Source organism: Palaemon carinicauda, chromosome 38, assembly GCF_036898095.1.
Source record: "Palaemon carinicauda isolate YSFRI2023 chromosome 38, ASM3689809v2, whole genome shotgun sequence".
Taxonomy (NCBI): Eukaryota; Metazoa; Arthropoda; class Malacostraca; order Decapoda; family Palaemonidae; genus Palaemon; species Palaemon carinicauda.
Window position 1 is genome coordinate 52,570,457 of NC_090762.1, and position 20,460 is coordinate 52,590,916.

Consider the following 20,460-nt stretch of genomic DNA (forward strand, 5'->3'; position numbering starts at 1 on the left):
TAAGTCTGCACCCAATGGGGTCTGCCAGTAGATGTTGGCATCTAAATTTGTACAGGTTGAGATGGTATGCCATCCATTCCACCCTATGCCAAATCCAAAGAAACAGTCAAACCAAAGTGGTGAACAAGTTCATGCCAAAGAGGAAGAGATGGGAGAGTAAAATAAATAATCAAAAGAAAGAGAGAAAGTGCTGACTAATTTAGTTGGATCAACAACTGGGCATCAAGGTCCAGTGGGAAAGCAGTTCCCCCGTTCATCAGAGCTCAGCTGCTAATCCCCAAGCCCCCCATCCTCGTCAAGGCTTCAGCATCTGGGGGGGTGAGGAGGTCAAGGCGATGGTGCAACAGAACACTTCTCTGGTGAGATGTCGCGAGCGGCAAGCATCAATTAGAGCACACTCAACGAATGGGGATAAGGATACCGCAACAGGATCAACCTCAAGCAAAGGATCTAATGCTTTCCAATGGAAGGCAATAGAATTCACATAGTCAGGAAAATCCTGCTAGAATACTTGGTGGCCATCCTTCGTCGTCTAATCCTTTGAAAGACTTAAGAAGGAAGGAGCAGGAAGGGGAATTTCAGATTTTGGAAAAGGACATTTAGATGATTTTCTCACTTTTGAAGCCAAAGCCTTCGAAGGAGAATGATCCGTCTAGATTTCTTTTTCTTTCTACCATAAAATTTCTCCCCCTGGGAGGGTAACTACTCCCGACACACAACACAAGGAGAGACTGATGTGCAGCAATGTCCTCTACACGCCAGATACAAAAGATGAGGATCGACATCTAAATGGCTCATATACATTCCACAATGACGACTATCCACACCCGAACAAGTTCCCCACAATGATTACCATCCACACCCAGAGACAAGTTCTCCACAATGATGGCCATCCAGACCGAGACAAATCCTCCATAATGACGACCATCCACACCAAGACAAGTTCTTATCACAAAACTTGCTTCGCACTCATACTGAAATTATAAAAAACAGTTAACAAAAAGGAAGAAAATTTCGAAGGCCAGATACAAAACATACGTCCAGATAGGACAGAGGCCGGTGCTGTAATGGCGTGCCCAGTGCAAGCCAGAGCCTATCCACCCAATGCACTGGTGGCGAGAGGTTGCCAGATCATTGATAATTCTTCATTGTCTGTCTCCAGCTTTCATCAGATTTAAATCCTTTTAAATGACAAAGTTTTGTTTTGTGTACGAACAACTGGTAGTTAAATCATTGGAACTTAATTATTGAATGCAATTCTAACTTGCTGCAAATGTTTTCCTGTTGAACAGGTTAACATGTCTCATTTCATAGTTTATACATAACATTATCGATCTTAATATTTCTTTATTTTGTTATCATCTACAGTTTATTCATTACTTCCTTATTTCCTTTGTACACTGGGCTGCTTTCCCTGTTAGAGCTCTTGGGTTTGTATCATTTTGCTTTTCCAATTAGTGTTGTAGCTTAGCTAGTAGTGTAATAATGATAATAACAATCACTTACCTCTGTTTGGTCTTCAGTATGAATTCTCGAATGAGCACGTAGCTGACTGAGCCGTGAGAATGTTTCAGGACAGTCGACACAAGTATAAATTCTACTTAAACGTTGAATTTTTTCATACTTTTTTCTTGGTCTTTTACTCTTTTTTCGTCTGAGTGCTTTTCTAGTTTCAGAATCTTCCATTAAATTTTCCTCATTACTAAATTCATTTTCATCGCACTCTTCTTTGGGATTCACTAGGTCATCATCCTCATCTTCATCATTTTCTAAACCATTGATCTCCAAACACTGTTGTATAATCTTATCATCTGTTTCTACCTTCATGATAATTTCATTTGGTGAAATCACTACTGTTGTTCCATGATCTCTTTCACAATCCTGAATGTTTGATATGGTGTACTGGCTCAACTCTGTCGTTGAGGCCTCCATTTTGGTAGATGACTTACAAAATTTTCCTGGAAAGAAAAGAAGTATACATTTGCGGTGTTATCATCATTCAATATTTATAATGAGGATACATAATCATAAAAGGTCGAACTTGCAATACAGAAAGTCCTCAACATGACAAATTCGTAGATAATTTGTATTTTTCCTAACTATACAAACCTTAGCTATTTATTAGGGGTATTACTTTCGGCATAGCTGAAATGACAACCCATTAATTTTTAACTAGGGTTAACTACCCACACTGCTAGTTAACGGGGGTAGGGGAGGGTAGCTTGCTACCGCTCCCCTTCACACACCTGTGATTGAGCTCACTTTGCTTGGAGGTAGGACTTCAAGGGGGATAGGGCTGGCGGGCAAGATTGGTTAAATAGCTAAGGTTTGTATAATTAGGAAAAATACAAATTATCTACGAATTTGTCTTTTGTTCCGTAATTGGAATACAAACCACGCTATTTAATAGGGGTGACTCACCCATTAGGAAGGGTGGACGTCCCAGCCAGTCTGGCTTTTTGGCTTTGCCCGGGGGCTCCTTACCTGAGTGTGTAAGCACTCAAGAAATAAGGAGCCCCTCCATACCGCTAAAACCTTGCTACGCAAGGTCTGCGGCCTATGCAAGCTGTGTGTGAAGGAATGTAGAAGTGCGACTCGTCCTAGAAAGTATTTCTGAAGTTCTTTAAATGGAAAACTGTAGACTAGGACTTTCCCAATACCACCTCGTCATGGTATGGGGACGTAACAGTATTAATCTTAATACTAGGTACACAAGGGAGCATGGTTTACCTGCAGTGGTTTGAAGTCAGCTATGCAGAGAACCAAGGATGCTGCTTTCCCCAAGAGAGGGGATGATGAAGAAAAGAATAAAGGCCAGTCAAACCTTTTCATTCATGCAGACTAAAACCGGGTAACAATGACCTCAACCTTCTGCTACTTGTCCAATAAGGAGCTCGAGGTTTTAAACCAGCTGTTGTGCAGCCACCAAAGGACCGATAGAAAAAGTATCGAGTCTCCAGTGGGTCACGTCGTGCAGGTAGTGGGATGTGAACGTGTTTTGACGTTTCCACACCCCTGCTAGAAGAACCTGCGTCACTGAATAATTTCTTTTGAAGGCCAGGGACGTAGCTATGCCCCTAACATCATGTGCTCTGGGGCAATTGAGGGTCTGGATTCAAGGCCAGGTCAATGTCCCTGCAAATCCATGCAGAGATGGTGTTCTTGGTGACCTTCCTCTTAGTCCTTCCTGTGCTGACGAATAGTGCTGGCACACGAGGACGGGCTGCGGCTGTTCTCTTGAGGTACAGCCTCAAACTCCTTACTGGGCATAGTAAGAAATGGTCAGGGTCATTTGTTACAGTACGGAGACTAGAAATCCGGAAGGAGGCGAATCGAGGATCCGCTACTCCCGAGTTCTGAGTCTTAGCAATAAACTCAAGGACGAAGCTGAACGTTACCTCTCCCCATCCCCTTGAATGGGCGATGTCATATGAGAGACCATGAAGTTTGCCGACTCACTTGGCCGAGGCCAAAGCTAGCAGGAACACTGTCTTAGCTAGCAGGAACACTGTCTTCCAAGTCAGGTGATAATCTGTTGCCTGGCGTAATGGTTCATAGGGAGGTCTCTTAGGAGACCCGAGAACTCGAACCACATTCCATAGGGGAGGTCTCACTTCTGACTGGGGGCAGTAAGTTCATAACTCCGTATGAATATAGAAAGTTCTAGCGATAGACTTTCACTGCCGAGACTGATAGGTGCATTTCTTCACGCAAATACACGAGGAATAGTGGCATCGAGTGGAGAAATACCCTTTTCATGACACAAACCACAGAAGACTTTCCACTTTGCCTGGTAGACTGCTGCTGATGATTTTCGTAGATGTCCAGACATCCTAATCGCAACTTGTTGCGATAATCCTCTCTTAGAGAGGAGATGCTGGATAGTCTCCAGACGTGAAGTCGTAGCAAAGCTACGGCTTTGTGGAAGATGTTGGCGTGTGGTTGAGTAGATTGCGTCGTGGAGGGAATTCTCTTGGTGGCTCCGTTAGGAGTTGCAGAAGGTCCGGGAACCATTCTGCTTGATGCCATAGCGGAGCTGAGGGTCATTGAAAGATTGACCGATGTTCTGGTCTTGTTGAGTACCCTCCTCATCAGACAGAACGGGGGAAAGGCGTAAATGTCGATGTTGTCCCACCATTGTTGGAAAGCATCTTGCCAGAGAGCCTTGGGGTCTGGGACTGGGGAACAGTACAGTGGGAGCCTGAAGTTCAAGGCCATTGCGAAGAGGTCCACAGTCGGAGAACCCCACAAAGTCAGGCCTTTTCTGGCTACTAGATGATCCAAAGACCACTCGGTACTCACTATCTGAGATGCTCTGCTTAGGTTGTCGGCGAGCACATTCCTTTTGCCTGGAATGAAGCGTGCCGATAGTGGTATCGAGTGGATTTCGGCCCATCTCAGTATCTCTACTGCTAGATGGGATAGTTGCTGTGAAAAAGTACCTCCTTGTTTGTTGATGTAGGCCACTACTGTGGTGTTGTCACTCATCACCACCACAGAGTGACTTGCCAGATACTGTTGGAACTGTTGAAGGGCCAGAAAGACGGCCTTCATCTCTAGGAGATTTATGTGGAGGTACTTTTCTGACTCTGACCAGAGGCCTGAGGTCGTGTGGTGCAGCACGTGGGCCCCAACCCTTTTTTTGAAGCGTCTGAAAACAGCATCAAATCCGGGGGGAAGGACGAGAAGATCCACTCCCTTTCGTAGATTCTCAGTCTGTCAGTTCCGCAGGTCCCATGGGGATCTGGATGTCCGGGGAGTCGTGTGCTTTATTCCACCAGGACTTGAGTCACCACTGGAGGGATCTCATCCTGAGGCGACTATTGGGAACTAGACGGGTCAGCGATGAAAGGTGACCGAGGAGACGTAGCCACGATTGGGCTGGAAGTTCTCGTCTGAGAAAAGGTCTTGCGACCTTCCTCAGCCTTACTATCCTGTCATCTGATGGGAAGGCTTTGTGAAGAATGGTGTCTATAATCATGCCTAAGTATACTAGTTTTTGAGTGGGAAGCAGAGAGGATTTCTCGAGATTTACCATGATCCCCAGATCTGGTCAAAGTCTCAGAAGTTTGTCTCGGTGTTGAAGAAGGGTTGACACCGAGTCTGCTAGGATTAGCCAGTCGTCCAGATAACGGAGGAGACGGATGCCAATCCTATGTGCACAAGATGATACTAGGGTGAACACTCCAGTGAAGACATGTGGTGCTGTGGAAAGACCGAAGCACAGCACCTTGAACTGGTATATTCTGTTGTCTAGACTGAATCTCAAGTACTTCCTTGAAGATGGATGGACTGGGATCTGGAAGTACGCGTCTTTTAGGTCCAGTGTGGACATGAAGTCTTGCGGTCTTACTGCTAGTCTGACCGTGTCTGCCGTCTCCATGCTGAACGGAGTTTGTTTGACAAACTTGTTCAGAGGTGAGAGGTTGATGACTGGTCTCCAGCCTCCAGATGCCTTCTTTACAAGATTGAAGAAGCCTGGGGATCCGTCGAGGACCTCTTGGAGAGCGCCCTTCTTCAACAGGGTATGGACTTCTGCCCGAAGGGCTTGCCCCCTTGCCGATCCCATGGCATGGGAGTTAAACGACACTGGATTCTTGGTCAGGGGAGGTAGAGATGTTATGAACGGGACGCGATATCCTCGACTGATCTCGGAGATTGTCCAGGAATCGGGCCCGAGTTGCTTCCATCTGTTTGCGCAACTCTGTAGGCATCCTCCCACTGATGGAAATGCAGGGGGACTGCCTATCCTAGCGTTTGCAGCCTCGGCTGCTCCCTCTAGGATTTTTACCTCCCCTGGAGGACTTTTAGCTTTTCTTGTCTTTGACAGGGAAGGGCTTAGACACCGGTGTCTTCGCTGCAGTTGTCGTCGTTGTGGTCTTGGTTGGACGGGACTGCTGTGGTGCTGGAGGTTTATAGGGCTTAGTTGTTAGAGCCCTATGGAGGAGGGAGTCTTGATGAGACTTCCTCCACCTCTCACCAGTATGTTCCACATCCTTAGGCTCGAACAGAAGAGACCCCTCCATGGAGGAATGTCTGAGCCTATTGATCTCGGTGCTAGGGACCCTATGGTGGAATCTCTCAGCTACTGCATCCCAACGTTTCAGGATGGCATTTGCCCTCAAGTTCGAGACTTGGTAGGCAAGAAACTCGATCGCGTGAGTACCCGAGAGAAGGAAGGTTTCCATAGCTTTCTTGGTACATTCCTTGGAGAAATCCTCAGATTGTATCAGGATACCTAAGGTCCCCAACCAGATATCAAGCCACGAAGTAGCTTGCATATCACACTTCATGACCTTCACCTGGTTGAGGATCTTGGCTGCCGAGAACGAGACCTGCCGGTTGGAGAGTCTCTCAAGAGGGACTCCCCTGGTTAGCTCTTCCAGCAAGTGGTGAAGAGAAAAAGCTGAACTAGGCTCCTCCAGGATCTTGAAGTACCTCCTCTGCTGTACGCGAGGAGGTGGGAGGAGCTTGTTCGTGGTACCGGAACGGTTGGAGGAGGACATCTCAGAGAGCTGCTGGCCGATCTTGTCCCTGGTACTCTTTACCCCTTGAGACCAGGGCAGGGCTGCGCGGTCTAGGACCGTGTCTTTGCCCTCTCAAGGGGGGATCTCCGTGTTGGAAAACCCGTTGAGAACCCTCAGAGTCAGAACCTGCCAGAATGCATGTTCTGACTCCTGCTGGTCTCCTCCTGTTGTAGGACTTGCAGCGAAGTCTCCTTCTATCCTCAAAGGCTCTTCTTGGGGAGAGTCGTGGACATTCCCTGAATGGCTGGCTGGCTCCATCCTAGCCCTAGTGGAGGACTTTGGCGCCAATGTTTTGGAGTCTTTAGATTCCTTCCGGGGAAGGATGTAAGACTCCAACATCGATGAGTGTGGCATGTCCCTTCTATTCTCGGACTGTGAGGAACTCTTGGCGTGAAGAGAGATTTCCTCCATTGGTGCGATGGGGGAAAGTCTCTCTTCGCGTGGTTCCCTAGGTGACGGGAGATCTTCGTCCGAAAGGGATGGAGAGTTAGTCCGAGAAATAGGAGGAACTTGCCTCGACGGTCTGAGTGGAGTCAGTTTCGCTCTCGATGAAGTGACCGCATCCAGAACTCCACTTTTCCTCTTCAAAGGGGTAGAGGAAGCCATGATTCCATGTCCTAGATCAGACAGGACAGGCTTTGAAGCCTGGGTTGCGGCTCTGATGAAGGCATTGAACCAGGGCTGATGGCTGACAGACGCACTGTCAAACATACTCCCTAAAGGGAAAAGGACCGAAGGTTCCCTGGGAGGAGTTACTGGAATGGGTGGGTTCACCTTAGGATGTAGCTTTGGGATCCTGAACCCCTCTGCATGTTTCCCTTCTCCCACAATGCACGGTGGTATGCGCTTGCGGGGAGGGGAATGAGGCGGAGGGGAATGAGGCGGAGGGGAATGAGGCGGAGGGGAATGAGGCGGAGGGGAATGAGGCGGAGGGGAATGAGGCGGAGGGGAATGAGGCGGAGGGGAATGAGGCGGTGGCAACATTGTTCCTTTTGGTCCGCGCGCTCGCGCGAGGGAGGGCATGGGCGCTCGCGCGAGGGAGGGCATGGGCGCTCGCGCGAGGGAGGGCATGGGCGCTCGCGCGAGGGAGGGCATGGGCGCTCGCGCGAGGGAGGGCATGGGCGCTCGCGCGAGGGAAAATATTCACGCGCGCCCAGGGGAATCATGATGTTTGCGCGCGTCCGTAGAAGAATTAGTGCGCGCGCAGGAGAATATCTCCGAGTGCGCGGCCACGCAGCAGAATCATGATGGGCGCGCGGGAGATTGTTGCCTCGCGTGTTTAGGAGAGAGGGTGCGTGTGTATCTCTGTGCGTGAGAATGTGTGCGCGCAGGAGAAAATTGGCGCACAGGTAAGCGCAAAGCTAGTGAGCGCTGGCGCGCCGGAAAAAGTTGCCGCGCAGGTTTTGACTGGCGCGCTAGTTGGCGAGCAAGATGACGCTCAGGAGAGCGTGATGTGGGGGGCACAAGAGAGAGCTGTTGCACAAGTAACTGGCGCGTAGGTGAACGTTGGCGCACAGCTGAGTGCTAGCGCGCAGGAGATCGTTGGCGCGTGTGCGCATGGCTCATAGGAGATCTCTGATCTTATTGGCGCGTAGGTGCATGTTGGCACGTGAGGTTGCTGCTTTGCGTAAGGGCGAGCAAGATGGGTGGTGCGCCGAAGCGTTGGTGCCTGACGAGCTGCTGGTGAGCGCTGGTCAGGGTGCGTGGGCGTGTCGTGCCCAGTACGATGGCGCGCAAAAGCGCAATTTGGTGGAGCCTTGTAAGGCCCATGCAGAAACGGTGATGGAAGGTCGGCAGGTCTGTCGGATGGTCGACGTGTCCTTTAAAAGGACGATCATCCACCGAAGGAGATCGCGAACGATCTGCAGAGAGGTCCAGGACCGAAGTCACAAGATTGGTTGCAGGTGCAGTGATGGACAATCGGTCTAGAGGTTCCTCTGCGGGGGACCGCATAGACGACGTTGAACCAAAGAGGGGCCTCCTCACGACAGGTGAAGGAAGGCCTCTAAGGCGAAGAGGAAGGCAAGCCTTCTGATGGAAGCACCCTCTGGGGGCCGTTGGATCAGCAAGCTGACCGTCAGCAGTCTTCCGAAGAAGTCTCTGTAAGTGAACTCCCCCGAGGGAGAGAAACACTAGAAGGAGAGACTGATGCTGAACTTAATTTCCCCCTCGGAGGATGGTCAGGATCGGAGGAAACTAAGCAAGCAGCTACCGTAGAGTCTGGAGTGGCAGAGGAGATGGGTGAAGCCACATGAGACACCTCTAACATGACAAATTCGGAGATAATTTGTATTTTTCCTAACCATACAAACCTTAGCTATTTACATTGGGTATTACTTTCGGCGTAGCTGAAATGACGAGCCATTAGATTTTTAACAAGGGTTAACTACCCCATCGCTAGTTAGCGAGGGGGTAGGGGAGGGGTAGCTAGCAACCCCTCCCCCCTCACACACCGGTGAACTGATTCACTTCGCTTAGAGGTAGGACTTCCCAGGGGACAGGGCTGGCGGGCAAGTATGTGTAAATAGCTAAGGTTTGTATGGTTAGGAAAAATACAAATTATCTCCGAATGTCATCTGTTCCGTAACCGAAATACAAACCACGCTATTTACATTGGGTGACTTAACCCTTAGGTAGGGTGGGGTGGTAAGTCCCAGCCTTACTGGCTTTGGCTTTGCCCGGGGACTCAAGAATCCGAGTATGTAGTACTCGAGATAAGGAGTCCCTGCACCTCACAAGTCCCTTGCTCCACAAGGAACATGCGGCCTACATAAGCTTGTGTGTGAAGGAATGAAGTGTGACTCGTCCTAGTAAGTTGACCTGAAGTCCTTTAGATGGAATTCTAGGATAGGACGTTCCCAATACCACCTCGTCAGGGTATGGGGGATGCGACAGTATTAACTTAATACTAGGAACACAAGGAAGCATGGTTTACCTGCAGTGGTTTGAGGTCAGCTATGCAGAGAACCCAGGATGCTGCTTTCCCCAAGAGAGGGGAGGATGAAGAAAAGAGTAAGGGCCAGACATACTTTTTTCATTCATGCAGACTAAAACCGGGTAACAATGCCCTCAACCTTCTGCTACTTGTCCATTAAGGAGCCTGAGGTTAGACCAGCTGTTGTGCAGCCACCACAGGGCCGATAGAAAAAGTACCGATCCTCCTGTGGGTCACGTCCTGCAGGTAGTGGGCTGTGAAGGTCGTTTGACGCTTCCAGACCCCAGCTTGTAGAACCTGCGTCACTGAAAATTTCTCTTGAATGCCAGGGACGTAGCGATGCCTCTGACATCGTGTGCTCTGGGGCGACGTGACGGAGGAGGGACAGAATTCAGGGAATGGTGTATGACCCTGCGAATCCAAGCTGAGACGGTGTTCTTAGCGACCCTCCTCTTCGTCCTTCCTGTGCTCACAAACAGAGCTTGCACTCTAGGAAGAACTGCAGCCGTTCTCTTAAGATAGAGCCTCAGACTCCTTACTGGGCATAGTAGGAGATGGTCTGGGTCATCTGATACGGAACGGAGACTCTAAATCCTGAAGGAGTCGAACCGGGGGTCCGGAACTCCAGGATTTTGAATCTTGGCTACAAAGTCAGAGACGAACCCAAACATTACCTCCCCCCATGCCCTTGAATGGGCGACGTCTTAGGAGAGACCGTGAAGTTCACCGACTCGCTTAGCCGAGGCCAAAGCGAGCAGGAATACCTTCTTCCAAGTCAGGTGACGATCAGAAGCCTGGCGTAATGGTTCGTACGGAGGTCTCTTAAGAGACCTGAGGACTCGAACCCCGTTCCATGGAGGAGGTCTCACTTCTGACTGAGGGCAGGTAAGCTCGTAGCTTTGTATGAGTAACGAAAGTTCCAGCGAGGAGGAAATGTCCATTCCTTTCAGCCTGAAGGCTAGGCTTAAGGCTGAGCGATAGCCTTTCACTGCCGAGACCGAAAGGCGCATTTCTTCCCGCAAATACACAAGAAACTCCGCTATTGCTGGAATAGTGGCATCGAGGGGAGAGATACCCCTTCCACGACACCAACCACAGAAGACTCTCCACTTCGCCTGGTAGACCCCTACAGATGACTTTCGCAGGTGTCGAGACATCCTCACCGCAACTTGTTGCAAAAAGCCTCTCGCTGTGAGGAGATGCTGAATAGTCTCCAGGCGTGAAGCCGAAGCGATGCTATGGCTTTGTGGAAGATGTTGCAGTGTGGTTGCTTGAGTAGTTCGTGTCGTGGAGGAAGTTCTCTCGGGAGTTCCGTCAGGAGCTGCAGAAGGTCCGGGAACCACTCTGTATGATGCCATAGCGGAGCTATTAGGGTCATTGACAGGTTGACCGATAGTCTGGTCTTGTTGAGCACCCTTCTCATCAGACAGAACGGTGGGAAGGCGTAAACGTCAATGTTGTCCCACAGTTGTTGGAAGGCATCTTGCCAGAGTGCCTTGGGGTCCGGGACTGGGGAACAGTACAGCGGGAGCTTGAAGTTCAAGGCTGTCGCGAACAGGTCCACTGTCGGGGAACCCCACAAAGTCAGGACTTTGTTGGCTACTAGAGGATCCAAAGACCACTCGGTACTCACTATCTGTGATGCTCTGCTCAGACTGTCGGCGAGCACATCCCTCTTGCCCGGAATGAAGCGAGCCGATAGTGGAATTGAGTGGACTTCGGCCCATCTCAGTATCTCTACTGCAAGATGGGATAGCTCTTGTGAAAAGGTACCTCCCTGCTTGTTGAAGTAGCCACTACCGTGGTGTTGTCGCTCATCACCACCACGGAGTGACCCGCCAGGGTCTGTTGGAACTGTTGAAGTGCCAGATGCACGGCCTTCATCTCTAGCAGATTTATGTGGAGGTACTTTTCTGATTCTGACCATAGGCCTGCGATCCTGTGGTTCAGAACGTGGGCCCCCCACCCTTCTTTTGAAGCGTCCGAGAACAGCATCAAATCCGGGGGGAGGACGAGAAGATCCACTCCCTTTCGGAGGTTGTCGTCTGTCACCCACCACTGAAGGTCCGTCTGTTCCGCGGGCCCCATAGGGACCAAAACGTCCGGGGAATCGTGACCCTGATTCCACCGGGACTTGAGCCGCCATTGCAGGGATCTCATCCTGAGGCGGCCGTTCGGAACTAGACAAGCCAAGGAGGAAAGGTGACCTAGAAGACGTAACCACGATTGGGCTGGAAGCTCTTCTCGTCTGAGGAAAGGATCTGCGACCCTCCTCAGCCTTGCTATCCTGTCGTCTGATGGAAAAGCTTTGTGGAGATTGGTGTCCAATACCATGCCTAGATACATCAGTCTTTGAGATGGAAGCAAAGAAGATTTCTCGAGATTTACCATGATCCCTAGATCTTGGCAACGTCCCAGAAGCCTGTCTCGGTGTCGAAGAAGGGTCGATTCCGAGTCTGCCAGGATCAGCCAGTCGTCCAGATAGCGGAGGAGACGGATGCCGATCCTGTGTGCCCACGAAGATATCAGGGTGAACACTCTGGTGAATACCTGGGGTGCTGTGGAGAGACCGAAACACAGCACCTTGAACTGGTAGATCTTGTTGTCTAGGCTGAATCTTAAGTACTTCATGGAAGATGGATGGATTGGAATCTGGAAGTACGCGTCCTTCAGATCCAGTGTACACATGAAGTCTTGCGGTCTCACTGCAAGTCTGACCGTGTCCGCTGTCTCCATGCTGAACGGAGTTTGTTCGATAAACTTGTTCAGGGCTGAGAGATCGATGACGGGTCTCCAGCCTCCAGACGCCTTCTTTACAAGAAAGAGTCGACTGAAGAAACCTGGGGAGCCGTCGACGACCTGGAGAGCATCCTTCTTGAGCATGGTCTCGATTTCTGCCCGTAGGGATAGCCCCTTTACCGATCCCATGGCATAGGAGCTCAACGACACTGGATTCGCTGTCAGGGGAGGTGGAGATGTTATGAACGGGACGCGATATCCTTGACTGATCATGGAGATCGTCCGGGAATCGGCCCCGAGTTGCTGCCACCTGAATGCGCAACTTTTCTGGCATCCCCCCACTGGTGGACATGCAAGGGGATTGCCAATCCTAGCGTTTGCGGCCTCGGCCGCTCCCTCTAGGATTCTTGCCTCCCCTGGAGGACTTTCCGCCCTTTTTGTCTTTGACAGGAAAGGGTTGCTGTTTGGACACCTTGGTCTTTGCTGCCGGTGCCGGTTTCGTCGACTTGGACTGGCGAGGTTGTTGAGGTGCTGGAGGTTTGTAGGGCTTCGATGTGAGAGCCCTTTGGAGAAGAGAATCCTGGTTCAATTTTCTCCACCTCTCAGCTGCCTGTTCCACATCCTTGGGCTCAAACAGGCTCTTTCCTAGGATGGAAGAGTGTCTGAGCTTGCAGACATCCACGGCTGGGACCTTCGAGTGGAACCTCTCAGCCACCGCATCACGACATTTCAAGATCGAGCTTGCCCACAAGTTCGAAACTTGGTGGGCTAGAAACTCGATGGTACGTGTGCCCGAGAGGAGGAAGGTCTCCAGGGCCTTCCTGGTGCTCTCCTTGGATGGATCCTCGGATCGCAGCAGGATGCCCAGAGATCCCAGCCAGACATCCAGCCACGAAGTGGCCTGCATGGCACACTTTGCGACCTTCTCCTGACTCAGGATCTCTGTAGCCGAGAATGTCACCTGCCGGATGGAGAGTCTCTCAAGAGAGACTCCCCTGGTAAGCTCTTCCACAGAGTGGTGGAGCGGAAGAGCTAAACAAGGCTCCCCCATGATCTCAAAGTACCTCCTCTGTTGAACACGAGGAGGTGGGAGGAGCTTATTGCCAGCAGAGGAACGGCTGGAGGAGGTGAGCTCAGAGAGCTGGCCCTCAACCTTATCTCTGGCACTCTTCACCCCTTGGGACCAAGGCAAAGCCGCACTGGCCTTAGGGGGTTTCTGAGTGCCATAGACTTGGTCCAGGACCGTATCCTTGCCTTCGCGAGGGGCGGTCTCCGGGTCCTTAAACTTGTTGAGATGCCTCATCAAGGTCAGGACTTGCCAGAAGGCATGCTCTGAATCGTGCTGCTCTCCTCCTGGTGAATTGGCAGCAAGTCTCCTGTCCCAACTGCTCTACCTGGGGGGACACGCGGACGTTCTCCTGGGGTCTCTCTGGCTCTGATCGAATCCTGGATGAAGACTTTGGGACGGTCTTCGAGTCCTTTGGTTCCCTCCTAGGAGGGATGCAGGACTCTAGCAAAGAAGTCTGAGGGCTCTTCTCCACACCTGTACGCGATGGTTCTCCTACTCGTGGTGGAGTTTCTCCCATTGGTGCGGTGGGAGAAGGTCTCACCTCGGTAGATTCTCCTGAGGATGGAAAAGCTTCATCCACAGAAGAAGGAGAGAACGTCTGAGGGGGGAAGGAGCCTTTCTTACGGACTTCTTAGGAGCCAGTTTGACCCTGGGAGAAGTCACCGCGAACTCTTCTCCTCTCTTCCTCTTCAGCGGGGGTGAGACTGACGTTGGTTTGAGGCCCAAATCAGCGAAGGCAGGCTAAACAGCCTCGACGACAGCTCTGATAAGGGACCCAAACCCAGGCTGCTGACTGACAGACGCAGTGTCAGGGACTCCCGCTGGAGGGAAGGGGATCGGGCGATCCTTCGGAGTAGATACCACTAGGCCTGCCTGAAAGGAAGAAGAAGAATGGTGCCTAGACCTCTCTGCAGACTTCCCCTCCTCCTGCGAGCGCGCTGTTCTGCGCTTGCGGGGGGGGGGGGGGGGGGGATCGTGAAGACGATAACCTGGTCGTTAGTGCTCCCGAAGACTCGCTAGGTTGCTCGCGATGCGAAACCCGGCATATCAACCAAATGATAATGAAGAGAACTTATGCAGAATTATGTAGTGAAGTAGATAGAAACTCCATCAATTATATGCCAATCAATTAGTGGTTGAAGTTGAATAAATATGGATGGCCAATTTTAAACATCCTAGCTAATAAAAATTTGTCAGCTCTTCCCTTTTCAGTAGAGTGAATGGGTATTTAGCATAAGAGGCAATGGATAATTACCTCATTAGAATTGCCTAAGTGAAGACTAAGGTGAAAACCTTTTCCTAAATTATAATCATAAAATTTCAAACTTTGATAATCAACTAAATATAAATACAGTGGTATCAAGTTTCTTTTTTTACTATTTTTTATTCATTTAACTGAAACCTATGAAATTATTATTTCTTATTCTATCAAATTTTCTAAGGGGTGTGTTGTTGCTGCAAATGGAGGAGTGGGAGCAGATGTATGTCAGAGTGAATGAAGGATATAAAGTGTTGGGGGCAGTGTGAGTGGTACAGAATAAGAGGTTAGGAATGAATGTAATGAGAGTTTTGTATAAGAACGTAACTATCCCAACTGTGATGTATGGATCGGGATTGTGGGCAATGAAAATCATGGAGAGACAGAAACTGAATGTCATCGTGTCGATTCTTCTCATACTATACGACATATTTATTGATTATAAAACAAATTTCACATTCATAATTGATTATCTTTAATTAACCACATATTTCAGGAGATAGGCTACAATGCTTCATATTTTTTTAAGTCAATGAAGAGCAGTTTATTTCTTCTCACATATCATTTTAGTAGTGCTAAAGTATCAGGGTACAAGCCACCCGTTGAGAGACTACCGCTAGAGTGTTATGGGGTCCTTTGACTGGCCAGACAGTACCACATTGAATCCTTCTTTCTGGTTATGGTTCATTTTTCCTACACCTACACACACACACACACTGAATAGTCTGGCATATTCTCACATATTCTCCTCTGTCCTCACACACCTGACAACACTGAGGCTACCAAACAATTCTTCTTCACCCAAGGGGTTACTGCACTGTAATTGTTCAGTGGCAACTTTCCTCTTGGTAAGGGTAGAAGGGACTCTTTAGCTATGGTAAGCAGCTTTTCTAGGAGAAGGGCACTCCAAAATCAAACCATTGTACTCTAGTCTTGGGTAGTGCCATAGCCTCTGTACCATGGTCTTCCACTGTCTTGGGTTAGAATTCTCTTGCTTGAGGGTACACTTGGGCACACTATTCTATCTTATTTCTCTTCCTCTTGTTTTGTTAAAGTTTTCATAGTTTATAAAGGAGATATGTATTTTAATGTTGTTACCGTTCTTGAAATATTTTATTTATCCTTGTTTCCTTTCCTCACTGGGCTATTTTCCCTGTTGGAGCCCCTGGCCTTATAGCATTCTGCTTTTCCAACTAGGCTGGTAGTTTAACAATTAATAATAATAACAATAATAATATTAATAGTAATATCAGAGTGGTATTTGGTATCAATGAAAATATTGGTATCGATACATATCTAAATACAAAATAATACTGTATCTGGTTAGGCTATGTCTTGATATCAATATATAAAAGAATTTTAAACACAAACCGAGATTAGCCTCAGTCAATTCTGAATATATATATGAAGCATATAGAGCTTAAAACTTAAAAGTACTTAGCTACTAGGTAACACAGCTTTGACTAAACCTGTAACAACAATATACTGTATGGTCATGCCCTGTCGGGTAATGTATAGAGAAGAAAAGTCTTGTTTTACCATTATAAACCGTTTCCCCAGTATGTTTTCCCCACCCAAAACCCTGAGTTCCCACTGGGGGTCCTCCATTATTGGTGGATATAGACATAGATATATTTCTGAAACTATTCATTTCCAAAAGGAACGAGTGTCATTTTCAAAGAGAAAAACGGATTTTGAGCGAAGCGAAAAATCTATTTTTGGGTGAGATAGCCATGGCGTCCTGATGGAAGGTTCCTGTTTGGTAGCTTCCTTGGGTATAAGACTACTAAGATATTCCCAGAGAATTTAACCACAGGTTATCACAGAATTCTAACTTCTGGAGCGAGTATCTCAAAGGTTTCCCTTTAAGACATCGTAATACAACAGGGGACACGCATGTCTGGTCGTGCCACATAGCTATCTCCACCCCGAACAGAGTTAACGCTTCGGTGTGTAAGGGCTGAGAATAGCTGGGAGCCGTTCCACAGCTAATCTCACTCGTGGCTACTACTGATACTCGAGACGTAAACAAACGGACGCCATTGCTCTAATGACGTCACGAGCGTCTTTATCCTGGCGCCAGTTGCTGCCCATCACCATGATACAATTGTGTAGGGTGGGAACAAACTGACGAAGTAGTAGGGAGGGTCCATCAGGACGCCATGGCTATCTCACCCAAAAATAGATTTTTCGCTTCGCTCAAAATCCGTTTTTTGGGCTCAAGCCATGGCGTCCTGATGGAAGAGTACCAGAGAATCAATGTATCGTGGTAGATTTTCCCCCAGAGTTAAGTGCCTAGGCATTGACAAAATAGCAAAGTAATCTTAGGTAAGAACCATAGGAACGAAGTATCCTGCCCCCCATTGGTAGGAAGTTCCCATGGGCTATGCCGACGTCAAAGTGGTATTGAAGGGCTATTCATCTTGACAGAAGAGCTTTTAAGAGCTTAGAGATGAAGCAGAATGTTTGATATTTGTATAGGAACATTCTGAAGTAGGCCAGTGGTGGTTGGGCACTGTGTGTAGGGTTCATCTCCTGATTATCAGAAGTAAGTATTCGTGTAGGAACCTTACTGAGACAAGGTGAATATAATTTAGGAATAGACATCTTAAATTCTTCATGACCATAAGAAAGGAGGAATAAATAAAACTATGACAGTATGTATTTCATAGTAAGTAGGAGCTGAAAGAGACGCACAAGTAATAAAATAGAAATTTTATTTCACAATGCAGAAATTAAATAATTTACAGCAAAAAGTAAAGTTCATTTACAGTAATAATAATGTACATAGAAATAAAGGCTTGCTCTTGAATCTGAAAGGGAATTTCAGGATTAGTAGGTACTCGTTCTCGAGGAACGCAAGTCTTTAAATAACACATCATGCTCAAGGCATGCGGCACTTGTGTGACACTATGACATTTCACCTGGGATAAGAACAGTTATAAAAGCACTAAGTGTTTTTAGACATCACTATGAATCACTCGAGGGTCAACATAGGCACCCGAAGAGTTAGAGTCCCAAGTAACTCACTGTTCTACGCAGAGTTAGGTGCAGGTTTCATAACACTACCTGCGGCTACCACAAAATGTTTGATTTCGTGCACTTGTTTCGCATAATGTTTAAAGAAAACTCGCGAGGACTTCCAGCCCGTAAAGTTCTTAAGGCTCTCGAAGTCCATGCTCTGAAAGAAGTTCAGAGAAGATGCCACTTTTCTAGGATCATGACCAGCGGGTGTACTGTTCGGATCCGCTCTGCGAATGAAGTAGGTGATTTTCGCTCTTAATTGTTTCAGTGACAGGTCGCTGCCCGATGTTTCTCCTTTGAAGAGTTGGCCTCCACCAAAGTTTGAAGTTCTGCGAAGATAGACCTTGAGACTCTCTACTGGACATAGAGAGACATCCTCCTTCAGGGGGCATATTCTCCAAGGGCCCCATCTTTTGGTGGGTAATTCATTTTTGGCGAGAAACGTCGGATCGGGGGAGAGGGTCACTTCTCCTGAATCAGCAAACAGGATGTGTCCCTCTTCTCTTGATAATGCCACTATTTCGCTGACTCGAGCTCCCGAGGCGAGAGCAAATAAAAATATAACTTTCTGAGTCAGATCCTTGAGGGGGCATGAATCATTGTCCAAGTTGGAGGCGAAATGGAGCACCTTGTCTAGTGACCAGGAGATCGGTTTCGGAGGGGGTGCTGGGCGTAGGCGAGCACATGCTTTCGGCAGTTTGTTAAAGATGTCGTTGGACAGATCAATTTGGAAAGCATATAGAATTGGTCTAGTCAAAGCCGATTTGCAAGTTGAAATCGTATTGGCTGCTAATCCTTGTCCATGAAGGTGAATGAAGAAGGACATACAGAAATCAATGGTGATTTCTTTAGGATTTTTTGCTTTAACAAAGGAGACCCATTTCCTCCAGGATGATTCGTATTGCCGTCTCGTGGATTCGGTCTTGTATTCCTCTAGGAAGTCTAGACTTTTCTTCGAGATCCCAAACCTCTTCTTTGCGGCAAGGGAGAGAAAATCATGAGATGAAGGTCCTTGATTTTCGATGATGAAGCGAAGACAGTCGACTTCTGTACTTGTTGAGAGAGAACTGGGCCCGGGAGAGGGATCAGCTTGGGCTGCAGCTCCAGGACCAGGGGGTACCAGTTGCTCCGGGGCCACTTGGGAGCCACTAGGGCCGCTGTCCCTTTGAAGGTTCTCAGTTTGGAGAGGACTTTCAACAGAAGGTTGGTGGGAGGGAACAGGTATATCTTCGACCATCTGTTCCAGTCCAGTGACATGGCGTCCACCGCTTCTGCTTTGGGGTCCTCGTACGGGGCTACGTACAGAGGAAGTTGATTGTTGTCGCTCGTTGCAAAGAGATCTATCTGAAGTTCTGGGACTTGATGGGAGATGAAGGAGAATGATCTTGCGTCTAGAGACCATTCCGACTCTATCGGGTTTGTCCGAGATAGAGCATCCGCTGTCACGTTGCGGAATCCTTGTAGGTGAACTGCAGACAGGTGCCACTTCTTCTTCTCCGCCAGACGGAAGATTGGGAGAAGCACCTGATTTATCTGGGGCGATCTTGAGCCCTGGCGATTGAGACAACGAACTACCACTGAGTTGTCTAGGGTTAGACGGATGTGGATCGAGGGCGGCGGGGATAGCTTCTTCAGAGTAAGAAGGACCGCCATGGCCTCCAAGATGTTTATGTGGAACGTCTTGAATAGTGGAGACCAGGTCCCTTGAGCTTGTTTCAGGTGGGAGTGACCTCCCCAGCCCTCCAGTGAGGCATCCGTGTGGATGTCGAGTGATGGAGGAGGGTGTTGGAGAGGAATGGACCTTTTCAGGGCCATTGCTTCCGACCACGGCTTTAGGAGGCGTCGAAGTCTGTTTGGAAGCCGTCTCTTGAGGTCTCTTCGAGCGATGGATGCCGATCGTCTCCAGACTCCCGCGGCATCCTTTAGCTGTGCACGAAGCACTGGGTTTGTCACTGAGGCGAATTGTAGAGAGCCTAGAACTCGTTCCTGCTGTCGTCTTGAAATGCGTTTGGATTTCAGTAGTCGCTTGACAGACCCTGCTATTTCCTTCCTTTTCTTCTGGGGGATGGAAAGGCGGTGTGACTGAAGATTCCAGTGGATTCCCAACCACTGAAACTTCTGAGCCGGAGAGAGGCGAGATTTCTTCTCGTTGATCTTGAATCCCAGGTGTTCTAGGTACTGGGTAACTTCGTCGCAAGACTTTGTACACTCTTCGGGCGAGGGAGCCCAGACTAGCCAGTCGTCGAGGTAGGCCATCACCTGGACGTTTCTTAGGCGGAGCTGTTGTACTATGGCATCCGCCAGCTTTGTGAAGATCCGAGGGGCCACATTGAGGCCGAATGGCATGGCCCGGAAGGCGTAGCTTTTCCTTTGGAGTCGAAATCCTAGGTAGGAGGAAGCGTGATGGTTCATTGGAATGTGCCAATAGGCATCCGCCAGGTCTATAGAGACCGTGTAGGAACCTTGAGGCAGAAGGGTCCTTATTTGTTGAAGCGTCAGCATCTTGAATTTGTTGTTCTCTATGAACTTGTTGAGGGGGGATAAGTCCAGAATGACTCTGAGCTTGTCTGAGTCCTTCTTGGGAACGCAAAACAGTCTCCCTTGGAACCTGGTGGACTTTACCTTCCTTATCACCTTCTTGTTCAAGAGGTCTAGAACATATTCTTCCAGAATGGGGGTTGATGGTTGAAAGAACCGCTGGAAGATTGGGGGTGGTTGCACCCAACTCCAGCCTAGACCGTTCTTGATGATGCTGTGTGCCCAAGGATCGAAGGTCCAACGATCCTGGAATTGGCGGAGTCTTCCTCCCACCGGAAGCACTTCATTGCTTCTGGTGTCCCGAGGACTTGTTGCCTCGGCCGCTAGCTCCCTTTCCTCCTCTACCTCTGGAGGGACGACGAGAGGCGTC

The 20,460-nt window shown here is 48.8% G+C and overlaps 1 protein-coding gene across 2 annotated transcripts in view; it reads right to left on the minus strand.

The window, feature by feature from the left end:
• LOC137630627 (zinc finger protein ZFP2-like) overlaps window positions 1-20,460 on the minus strand; it is a 63,497-nt gene that overhangs the window by 36,716 nt on the left and 6,321 nt on the right. For both annotated transcript variants that reach the window (XM_068362233.1, XM_068362234.1), the window contains exon 4: window positions 1,507-1,958. In XM_068362233.1, the coding sequence (XP_068218334.1) occupies window positions 1,507-1,932 (426 nt within the window). In that variant the 5' untranslated portion in view covers window positions 1,933-1,958. The remainder of the gene's footprint in view (window positions 1-1,506; window positions 1,959-20,460) is intronic.